This window comes from Pygoscelis adeliae, unplaced genomic scaffold (genome assembly GCF_000699105.1).
Source record: "Pygoscelis adeliae isolate BGI_AS28 unplaced genomic scaffold, ASM69910v1 Scaffold150, whole genome shotgun sequence".
In the NCBI taxonomy this organism is placed as follows: domain Eukaryota; kingdom Metazoa; phylum Chordata; class Aves; order Sphenisciformes; family Spheniscidae; genus Pygoscelis; species Pygoscelis adeliae.
This window is the reverse complement of record NW_008823872.1, coordinates 122,697-134,678: the sequence shown is the minus strand read 5'-3', so window position 1 is coordinate 134,678 and position 11,982 is coordinate 122,697. Positions and strand designations below refer to the sequence as shown.

The window sequence follows — 11,982 nt, the reverse complement described above, 5'->3', positions numbered from 1 at the left end:
TTTCTGTCCCAGTGCTGCAGACACTCACAGAGACACCCAAAAGTAGGGAATTAGGAAGATCATTAGCTCCTGTGCAAAGACTGGTCCCTTTCATGGAAGAAAGTAGATCAGAACTGCTACTCAGCTACCTAGTCAACTTTATCAGCTTTCCTCAGTTACCTGCTGATGGTTTTGGTAAAAGTGGGATGAAGGAAGATTGACTTTGTACATGCTCTGTATGTGACACAGAGTGTTTGTCAGCTTTCACCAGGAAAAAAAAAAAGTGCTACTGAAAAGTGGATATATACTTTGAAAGCTACATTTTCACAAAGAAAACTTTAATTTTAAGGATGTATTTTAGAAGATGGGAGAATAGTTTAGCTGTGCTCTCCGAGACTTCAAAAGAAACATAAAATGAACTTGTGAAAGAGGATGATGACAATTACGCTATGGTATTATAATTAATAAAATAATCATAATAAAAACAAAGTGATCAAGAATCTGTGTTCTAAGCAAGAGAAAGCCACCTTTTAAGTGACAGGCTATTTCTAGAATAGGAAATAGACTATGAAGGATAGCAGGTTACTTGACCAAGAAGAGTTTGACACTGAGATGATCTTTGAACTTTGCCTGAAAATACAGGCACAGCTCACTGTGTTATACTGAGCATTAGAAGATCAGTCCTGGGCAAACTAAAACTGTGAGCCAAATAGCTGTGCCAGGGAAGGAGGGACAAATCGGTCATGGGCTTGGAGAAGAAATGGGGACTATCATTGTGAATATCATCATATTGATTTGTAATGGCTCCTAGCAGCAGCATACAGCTGACATATCCTCTGTTACGGATGTGCTTGCTTGTTGAAAACAAACAATGATATCATGTCTAATAACTTTAATCAACTTACAGATGTTGTGGTAGAAATATTGTCTTATAAAGTAACTGGATTTTGTGTTCCTGAAGTGCTCAGCTTTTGAAGGAAAAGCAGCATAATGAAAATTAAAGTAACATGTAGATGTCTGGTATTTAAACACAACAGTAACAATGACTTTGTTCATCAGTGAGATATTATAAATGGGAAGGCTCATGTAAGCCTCTTCCAGTTTTAGATTTTACCATGGACTCTGAAGACTTCAACTTTGAAACATGATTTGAGTAAGCAATTTCCATGGTACTATATAAAGATTATTCTGGTGATCCACATACATTGGTTTTGTGTTTTCCCTTGGGTGGTTTTCTTACTCCTTCTCTGTACTACTCTTTTTCTAGATAGCAGTGAAAGCTCAGAATTTAGTGAGGAGCTGCCATCAGGGCTTGAAAGGTGAGTTAGTCTTCATGTACGCTCACTGAGCACTCTACAGACTTAGGTAAGAAATTCACGAATGATCCCTAACATAGGTAAGCCCTACATCAATAGTTACTTTTATCAAATTATTGATTAGTCAGGAAAAAATGGCAAACTTTTCGAAATAAAGCACTGTAAAGTTATTGTGTTTTTCTTCCCATGGACCTGAAAAGATCAGGAACTATCTCTGTCATGTTTACCAAACCCTAACTGTTGAAGTCTCAGACTAGAATTTCCCTCATCAGATATTTGCATTCACAAACAGGGGTCGTTTATATGCCACGCTGGGGCCTAACTGGAGGGTACCGATCCGGAATTCTCCTAGGAGTCGAAGCTGTGTCTACAGGTACAATTCAGGGTCTACGTTGCTCAGTGTATGGTGCTAAACTTTCATTTGGGTCTCTACGCTTTCTTAGCGTAATGTATTTTGTGTCCAAAAGTATCCTTGTATGACCATATCAACTCATGGGAGTCTTCCCCTCCTGCTTGTAAAAATTCCTATTAATGCTAAAGCAGGGGTATGGCCCATTCAGATGAAATTCAGTTTAGCTGTTGATTTAACTAATTATATCTGGCTTCCATATCGCAGAAAACTAGTGTTTACTTGGGGTTTTATGACATTACAGAAGCAGGTTTGTCATGAAGGCCATCTTTGCCTTCTGTGACAAATAATGATGTTAGAAAGATACCTTCTTGACCCTTTCTCACAATTTATTTCCTGATTTGCAGGACAGCTACCCATAACATCTGTTTGTGTCAGAGAGCTATAGTATGATGTGTTGATTTTGTACAGTAAAGAGGTGTTACCTTGGACCCCGAGTAAGAGAGGGAACATCTGCAATGCCGTATGTAGCAGGCACTCCCAATGTTGCTAGTCACTAAGACATGGACTTTTCAGAAACAGGTAATCCGTTTACAGCCCAAAGAGAGGTGACGTGGAAAATTGTATATAGTTAGAGGGATAAAAATCATTCATTGCATCCATACCTGACCTGGACTAGATAAATTCTGTGGTAGTGGGAAGTGAAGAAGTACATATGAACGGTAAAGAAAATAGGGCCCTGAAACAGTATTCTGCAAATACTGAGATTTAGTAGGAGTTTAAATCCAGTCTGTTTTTATTTTGTATAAATTAGTTTGCTTCAGCCAGTGTAGAAATGTTGATATAATGTGTAAATGTAAGTACAGCTGTTTTACTTGAGCTAGTAACATCTGATAGCAGCACAAGTTAGAAGAAGTTAGACAGGAACGAAAATGCATACATTATAAATAAGTAAAGGAATAAATTTTGGAACAGTATTTCAGCTATTATACATGCTTCTGGAAAATACTCTTGTAACATATCCATGGTAGATTTGTTTCAAAAATGTATACAAGCTAGAAATATAAAATATAAGAAGATAAAATGTGAAAAGCCTATTAAATCCACAAAGAAGAATTATTCCCTAAAATACATTTCTTGCATTTATCCACCATCAAGTAATTCTAATGCTTGCGTTCATTCTTCCTTTTCTGGAATCTTCTACTGCTTCTATCAGAAAACTAGAATTGGCAAGAATACATACTAGCACAGACAAGGCAATTCCATTTAATCAAAGAAGATGCACCTGCCAGTTTGAAGTGCTGTTCTTGCATAGGTGGTGGTGCTGTGTATATCGCTTTCTCCAGCGTGTGTTTACATGACACCATCATACTTGTTCATAGGCAGAATAGTGTTCCTTTCACAACTGAATGGTAGCTCATACACATGTCCTTTTCCTTGTATTCATTATTAGACATGATTTAGTTGGCTCTGGTAAACTTTATTGGGCCTTATATTTATAAGAATATCAGGGCTGTGATCACATGGCAATGAAGAAGGGTTAGCAGCAGATAATTCTAACAGATCGTCACCTACCAATCAATCTTTGGTTGTTATGTTTTTAATGGCTGTTTACATTTCTAACTTAGCCTGTACTTGGGTTCTTTCAGATGTAGCACTTTTTCACTGTTGTATGTGGGAAGCTCTATGTTCATCCTGGGAAAGGAAAAAATATTTTAATCACTGTACAATAAATTATTTGGCATTGTTACATGGTTTTCCCAACTTTTTTCCAATTAGCCAAGGTAATTTCCTACATTCTTTTTTGATAGCTAAAGTTTATTTTAAGATAAAATTATATTTGTGGGAGCCAAAATTTTAAGCCATAAATTTCCATAAATCCAGATAATTTCTGTAATTTACCAGAATAAAATAGAAAATTGCCTGTTTTCCCTTTGACTTTGGGCCTCAATATTTATTCTGTTTTGTTTTATTTTTTCATGTCTAAGCCCCCAGAATAGAACCTTGTGTTGATTTGCTATTTTTCAAAGATCCTGGTTCCTATTTGATATCTAGGTCTGGAAAATACGTATTACAGAGTCAAGTGTCAGATGATAAAATATATGTAAGGCAATGCAGGAAAAATATATTTAGAGCTAAATTACGTTGCTTGCTTCTTGTCCTTATTTGTCTACTCAAATATATATGGCAATGTTTTGTCTCTCCAGCCCAACAGGGGCCTGCAGCTGCACATTAGGTAGTTCCACAGGAGTCATTACCATGGAAGGGCCGTTAAGAAGAAAAACATTGCTCAAAGAAGGCAAGAAACCTACTGTGAGTGATTCTATTTCTAATTGTTCCTGTGATTCTAATTCAGTAGTGGCTGTTTTAATTTCCAGAATTAGATTAAACCTGCAGCTTGATACCATACAAAACAATGTTCCTTGCTATTATCAATTGTAAAATCATTTTCTGTTCAAAGTTGTAACTGGATTATAACAAAGTTGTAACCTTTGTATGTCATTTGATCTACAGCAGTTTTGCTTCTCCCGGCATTTGCAAGTAATGTCTCTAGGTTGTGACAGCAGAGCAAGAGTAAAGCAGCTCTAGAAATCAGCATGCATTTCCGTGGGGGCAGAAATTTAGTATTGTGGTGAAATGGGAAGGCTGTAGGGCATCCACCCATAGCACCAAAGTCATGGTAATTCATACTTAACCTAAATTCACAGGTTTCACATGGTTCTGGTCCTACGCGTTTGGTATTTTTTTGTTTCCTGTAGAGTTCATTGATACTTTTTATGTGCAGACCGACTGTTCAGTGCTAAAAGATTTGAAGAATTGCAGAGATGTCATCTCAATAAATTTTATTCATCAAATGCAGAAGTCTAAGATCTGTCGAGTAGAAGGCAGTACACTATTTTGCTGTGAAGCCATCAGTCCTGATATTTTTATGAGATACCCAAGTAAGATGGATTGTATTCACAGCCATCCATCCAAATTTAGGGCTGGCTGATTTACACTGGGCGACACTCTTTAGCTAACTCTCCATTCCTTGCTTCTGAAATTAACTTTGGTAGCACTTGGACTTGCTTGTGAACAGATTTTTGAAATGTCAGAGATATGCAGAGTTTTTCCTAATTTTTTCCTTTCTGATTCAGCTCTCCTCATGGACTAGATACTGGGTTATGCTTTCAGGATCAACTCTTCTGTACTTTGGAGCAAAATCTTTAAGAGGCACTGAAAGAAAACATGTAAGCTTTAAATTTGTTCTAAAATGAAAAATTGCATATTCATAAGCAGATCTGGAAGGGTGTTTCAAGTGTACTTGCTGTTCCAGGCTAAGCCATATGTCTGACAACTTTTACAGTCAAAAGTTAATGCCTAGTACGTTCTCATCTGTGACTGACTTGTCTGTCTCTTCCAGTATAAATCTACACCTGGTAAAAAAGTCTCCATTGTGGGCTGGATGGTGGCACTGCCTGATGACCCTGAGCATCCTGATATTTTCCAGCTAAATAACCCTGACAAAGGTAGATGTTGCAGGATGGACATTGTCTGCATTATATTTCTGTGACAGGAAGTAGATTAATCTCTATTAATGAGTTTGTAGATTACAGAACGTGCAGTGGCACTCATTTAAAAGACTGAAGAGGGAGATTTTCAACATCGAATTTTCAAGGGAGAGTACAAATGAAATTGAACACATTTCTACAATACGCTGTGGTGCTTCTGTGATGCCTACAGAGGTATTGCTGTATCTTGACAGTTACAGTAAGTTTTGCAGAAATTGCCCAACCAATATGAGATTGCTGCATGTCCATGTGCCCAAATACCCTGATCTCAAAGTTTCTGAATAGCTTTCTTGAAGTTGGTCAATGTAAAATCTTGACTTACGTTGATGCCAATTAAAATATTATGAAAATTCTTCAAACATCAAACCATTTACCAAAAAATGCCTTTTAAGTAATTATTAGTTGCTTTTTAATAATTAATTTTGAAGTGCCATATTCTTCCGCCTTGATTAAACTTCAAAAACTTCAAAAGATCAGAAAGCCCCTGGAGTCTTTTTGCACTTTGAATGGTTACATAAAGATTTTTGAGGCTTCCTTCACTTTTCACGTTTTCAACTTTGGCGCCGGACACGGATTTGCATCTACTGTGCGAAGTGCATCTCTTGGGTGTTGACCAAAGTGCACAAAGTATTTGATTGCAAGAAACAATTTACAAAATAACAAGGCATAGAGGAAACTCACAATAGGACTTTGAAGAAAACTAAGTTCACAAATGTCAAAAACATTCATAAGAAGTTTGGCAGTAACCACAACAGTCTTAATGAGAAGAAAGCCAGGAGTAAATTAGTAAGTGGTCTTTTCTGTGGCTGTAATTTGGCCCCTCTGCCTGTACACTCCTCGTAGCTTTGCAGGCCACTTACTCCCTTCACCCAAGGACTTGTTGGATAACATACCTCACATGGTCTCTGTTAGGTAAGTAACATCCTCTTTGAGCATTTGAGGTGCAAATTAGTTTAACAGTTTACTTCAGGACTTTGGCTTCTGCACAGAAATTAGAATCCCTTGAAACTACATGTCTGTCTGCAAATTTAGAGCCTTTGATTTTCTTATTTTTGTAGGCAATGTTTACAAGTTCCAGACTGGTTCAAGGTTTCATGCAATATTATGGCATAAGCATTTGGATGATGCATGCAAAAGCAACAAGCCTCAGGTAAGGTTGTGAAACTTATTTCTACCCACTTTTTCATATTTTCCAGAAAATCCTTACCAGAAAAGATACCTCTTTTCAATCTGTGTGCACACACAGTCCTGTGGGGACAGACATAATTCCTCATTTTGTACATTAATCCAGTTTTTCAATAGGAGGAATAAAAATTATTTAAAACTACACAATTCCCACCAAATCAGGATTTGTGCAGGTCTAGCTATAGGTTTGGTTACCTTAACAGCATATTACCTCTACACTCACTGCTTCAAGTGAGGTAACCCCATCTCTACTTCAGAAAGGGCTTTCTCATGGACAAAGAAAGCAAACATGCTAGCATTTATTCCGATGACTGGGTCTGTAAGTGCCATTGAAGAGAGTGTCCTATAAAATGCTATGTTTGTCCTTTATATAGCAGCTTCATTCTTCTCTTGAGGAAAATGTTCATTCTTAAAAGGATTTCCAAAGGTTATCTTAATAGGATGCTGATCCATATGGGACCTAAAACAGGATGCAGCTCGAGAATCTTCTTTACACACACACATTCCCCCCTACGCATAGTGATGACTTCTTAGAATACTTTGGCCGGATTTGGTACATGAATAAGAAAATCATTTGAGTCTTTATCTTTCCGTTCAGTTATGGGGTTAGCCATAACTTGGGCCTGTTTGGGACTGATTACACTTTTCACATTGGATAATAAATGATTAGCCCACTTTTATTTTGTAATCTTGCAGTTTCCCAATGCCGTAATAGGCTCAGGAGCATTATACTGCTGAATAATTTACATTCTCTTCCAGGTACCTGCTAATCTAATGTCATTCGAATAATTTGCTCTCCTACCTGATGCGACTTCAAGTGCCAAACTGAAGAAACAGGCTATTGTTCTCTAAGGAGGAAGAGGAGAATGGTTTTCCTGACATGAGCCAGCCACAAATATTTCAGCACTTTCCTATGTAACTTGAAAGTGATTCTGACACAGCTTTTGAAAGCAGAAAGTGAATGTTGTCCTTAGGACCAGATATAGTCTCATGCACTGAGTGAAAGCAGACAAGTTAGATGGACAGAAGATTAATCCTGACTCCTGCAGGATTCTAGAGCCCTCAACTTTTTGTGGTCAGAGACTGCCATGAACTGATGTTTGACCACAAACTGAGCATCATATCTTCTGCCTATTCTTTTTTAAACGGTTCTTTTTATTGTTAAGCTGCTTTGTGTGACTGAAGAATATTTGGCCCATGTTGGGTTTCAATTCTTTCTAATGCACAGAATGATTGACAGTGTTAACTTGCTGCAAAGTGTCAATTAGAATAGAAAATTGTGGAACAACATTTTTATAATCTAAGTGCACTGAGTTGCTTGGCAATGTGGCTGCCTCAGATTTTGTATCAAATCTCTGGACAATTCTGCTGTTCACATTTGAGCTATTTGGGAAAAATGTATTTTGGCACAGGACAGTTCTTTCTCTTTTCATTCGGTTATGTTACTCAGGCATGCCCCAACCATGGCTATGCTGTTTAAATTTATGTTGTGCTAAAGGTCGTCTTTCATTCTCTTACTAGTGGCATAGTTGCTTACAATTTTGTTTTTTCCTTCAGTCTGAATGTTGTTCATCTTAAATCCCTTGGTACAGGGAAGCAGGTAATCAGGTGTTACGTGTCACACGGCCCTGGCTCCTCAGAATGATTCCATACCATTGTTTCTGTTCTGTCTTTCTGTGGATGACTCGGCTCCACTCAATTCCAGTATATGATGCACCTTTATGACATATAGTATTGGCACATGGTACTGCTATTATGAAATCATGATGGCAATGAAAGCTAGGCGAGACTGTCTGACAGTGGAGCCAAGTACAAAGAAGCCTCTACACCAGTGTCCAGGAAACAAAAAAAAAAGGGGAATGTAACTGAGCCTTCTCCTTTGAAAGAACTGTCTACATCCATAGCTGTATCCCTGCTGTGCCCTAGCACTCCTGTGGTCAGAGTTCTTTTTGGTTCCCATGCTAAGTTCAGCACTTTTTCTGTTTTAAACTCTTTTGCCATAAGGCATCAGTATTCAGACTTCATCAATCACTGGAAAACCTCTTATGAGTTTCCTAAAATTGCAGAGAGGAGAAATTTGCAAGCCAACCTCTAGCTTACAAACCATGAAAAAAATGGAAGTCAGTTTAATTGAACAGAGCCTATATTAGGACAAGCTCCCTGGCATTAGGAGTATTTATTCTGTGGACTTGCATGTTTTTCTAAATTTTGATTTTGAAACTTCTCTAACAACAACAAAAATACCTGTATTGTTAAATGTAGGTCAACTGTAATGTTTGTGTTATTTTAAGCATTCATGTTACGATCCTGAGAATGAAGCCTAATACATACCAGCTTTTCAAGAAAACCAGTTCCTGACGACAGCTGCATTTAGATCCTGGGACATGTGAAAGTGTATGTAAAGTTGACAAGGTTTCTTTGATAGCTCAGGAGTTGTGTGAAAAGACTGGTAATGCAAAATATATTTATACCTTTTTTTCTCCTTTTTTGCTAAATTAAGACAACTTTGAACTAGGAAAAACATCAGTATCTGTGAGGGCAGAGCATCCAATACCATTGGAGACAGTGTAGAAGCTTTTGAATGTGGTAAAATCCTGTCACCAGTAAATTACTTCAGACTGTTAGAATATTATATAATCTGAATTATTCTGCACCTGTGGACTTTTGTGGTTAGTTATCAATGAGATTATTCATGAAGATGCAAGTGTTACGTGGACTGCCATTTTAATGAATGTGCCACCTATGACTACATGTATTGTGTGTTTTTAGCATTCATAGGGTTTGAACCATGTGCAGAATGGTGACCTAAATGATGACACAGTAACCTAAACAGGACTGTTCAAGCCAAGAATTTTTTTTAAAGTTACTTTGTTAGTAGCCCTTTCCCTTTAAAACGGAATAACCTGATCTGTCTTAAATATAAGCTAAATTTAAAATGGAACACTTATTGGCATGAAATGTACATACATTAGAAGCATGTAAATACCTACTCATTTCTAATGTGGTGTAGTAGAAGTGAACACCAATGAGGACTCACGACATTTTTACTCCCAGAGTGCAACTGAGATAAACTAATGGATGTTGTAACAACTTCCAATTATGTTTAACAAGCCTCCCTTGGAAAGAACAATAACTGCTGACTGATACAGTAGCAATAGAATGAGCGTGTACACACTCAGAATTTAATGGCTTTTAGAATTTAAGGGTGTCTAAAGTGTTATATATGTTATTGTATGTACAAGAGGTAGAGTGTTCTAGCCTTCAAAAATACACCTTTACTCAAAATTACAAGCCATAGAGCCTGTTGGAGAAGTTACAAAAGGGTCCATTTTCACTTGCTTGTAAAACAGGTTTCCCAACTAGAAAGGAAGCGTCTTTGCCAGAAACCATGATGGGCCCCCAAAACGGCATGGCATGAATGAAAGGCAATATTTATGAATAATTCTTATGCCCAGGCATTTGTCACTGACAGAAGATGAATCTGGGGAGAAATTAAACCCTTCAATCCTACTCAATCCTCAAACTCAAACCCTACTCAAAACCTTGGCATTTGGAAATATGTCAAAAGTAACTTGAATTCCCATCATTTGAATGTAAAAAGCATTATATAGAAGAAAGATGAACACAGCAAATAATAGTTTTACACAATAGTCAGGTAAACATCTTTTCAGTATAGCACAATTGTGAAATTGCTGCACAATATAAAAAAATTCAGAATGATGGCAGTGTAAGAATATTATTAAAATATCTTAAACCAATTTTAAATGAGTTTTTAAGTATTAACAGTTTGTAGCTGCTGATTTGAGGTTTTTATGCTGTCATTCGGTACCATTTGCTGTCATCTGGTACTTTTAATGTGAATTGAAAGCTGCTATCGAAATGCAACATATTGCATATCAGTACTGATTAATACAGCATTTTCACAAAAATATCACAAACCATACAAGTTTTCATCCATCAAAGAGAATAACTGCAATAGATGTATAAAAATAAACATTATCTCAGAATTACTATTTTCAGAATTGTGAAGATATAAAATGTATGTAGGCAATATTATTAATTTATTAATGTGCAGTTTTGATGCAATTCAGTGCCAAAATGCATGTTTTTCCAAATAGCACTAAAATGAGGCAAAGAAAGTAGTTTTGAAATTGCGACTTTCTTGTCACATTATAATGTAAACCAATTTCAACATTTTGGTTTGCTTTGTGTGAAAACTGTTGCACTATTTTTGGCTGTATTTTCCAGCAGTCCACTGCATGCCATTTGTGTAAGGATTCTTTCTATAATTCTTGTGAACTGTCTCACCCATCATAACCCTGGCGTTGGAATCTAGGTTTTTGGCAAAGTATTTTGTTACCTCAGTCTTGTATCAAGTTTGCTGTATTTTTCAGTTTGTTACATTGATAATGATTGTTTCACTAATTAAATACTTTAATGTAAAAAATGTTTGTTTACTTCAACAGCAATTGCATTTGGCTGTAAGTTTAAAAATGTGCAGAGTATGTATGCTGTTAACAATAAAATATTCTGAAAAAGCATAGTAGAGGTATAGAAGGAACATTTTAGCTCAAAGGCAGCAAGCATGTTTTATTTGTGAATGAATGGTAATACAGTTGAACAGACTTTATAGTGCACAGTGTGTAGCCATTTAATAGTATAAATACAACAGAATCCAAATTTCTAACAAATTTGCAGTTCTTTCCAGTGGGATTTGGAAAGTTCAAAGAAATAGACATGAACCTGTCTTACTGTTTTCCTAAGAAATGCATTTTATCATTGCCAAACTTGCGTGTTGACTTGGATAGCAAGGTAAATTTCTCTGCACTTTCACTTTATTTACACACTTGGATTCTCAACTCCACACGCTGAAATAAACAGGAAAAAATATTTCATCCACTAATAAAATGATCTGCCCTGCATTACACAGTATATCACTGTAGACGTGTAATAATATCTTCTGGTATTAAAATCTGAAATTTCCTTTCTGATGTCAGTGATGAAGTCGAGGTTCAGTCATAACCTTGAAACCCTGAGCACAGCTGACGGGGATAGCCTAGCAATCAGATGTTCAGTAGAACTTTCTCTTGGAAAAGATCAACGTGGAAATGTTGACTAGTGTCCATCTTCTTTGGTAACTTCTCTTCTTACATGTATCATTTTTCTCTCGATCCCCATGTGTAAGAAATCAGGAAAGGAAGGCAAGACACCGGCAAGGATGAGTCAAGACCTGCTGGTCAAACTAAAGGGCAAGAAGGAAATGCACAGGCAGTGGAAGCAGGGACAAATATCCTGGGAAGAGTGTAGGGACATTGCCTGGTTCTGTAGGGTTGAGGTCAGGAAGGGATGCAAAGTATAATAAGAAGGGCTTCTATAGGTATTTCAGCCAGAAAAGTAAGGTCAAAGAAAGCATACTCCCTCCATTGAACATGAGTGGCAAACTGGTAACAATGGACAAGGAGAAGGCTTGAGGTACTTAACTTTTTTGCCTCAGTCTTCACTAGCAGTCCCTCTTCCCACACCTCTCAAGTGGATGGACCTCAAGGCAGGGACAGGGGGAGTAAAGTCCCTCCTGCTGTAAGAGATCAGGTTTGAGACCACC

At 37.1% G+C, this 11,982-nt stretch overlaps 1 protein-coding gene across 1 annotated transcript in view; it reads left to right on the top strand.

The window, feature by feature from the left end:
• Positions 1–10,920, top strand: part of RALGPS1 (Ral GEF with PH domain and SH3 binding motif 1) — a 129,308-nt gene extending 118,388 nt beyond the window's left edge. The window contains exons 16-22 of the mRNA XM_009334264.1: positions 1,247–1,298; positions 1,588–1,668; positions 3,852–3,957; positions 4,782–4,874; positions 5,048–5,153; positions 6,254–6,345; positions 7,140–10,920. Of these exons, the coding sequence (XP_009332539.1) occupies positions 1,247–1,298; positions 1,588–1,668; positions 3,852–3,957; positions 4,782–4,874; positions 5,048–5,153; positions 6,254–6,345; positions 7,140–7,169 (560 nt within the window). The 3' untranslated portion in view covers positions 7,170–10,920. The remainder of the gene's footprint in view (positions 1–1,246; positions 1,299–1,587; positions 1,669–3,851; positions 3,958–4,781; positions 4,875–5,047; positions 5,154–6,253; positions 6,346–7,139) is intronic.
• Positions 10,921–11,982: the final 1,062 nt, after the last annotated feature.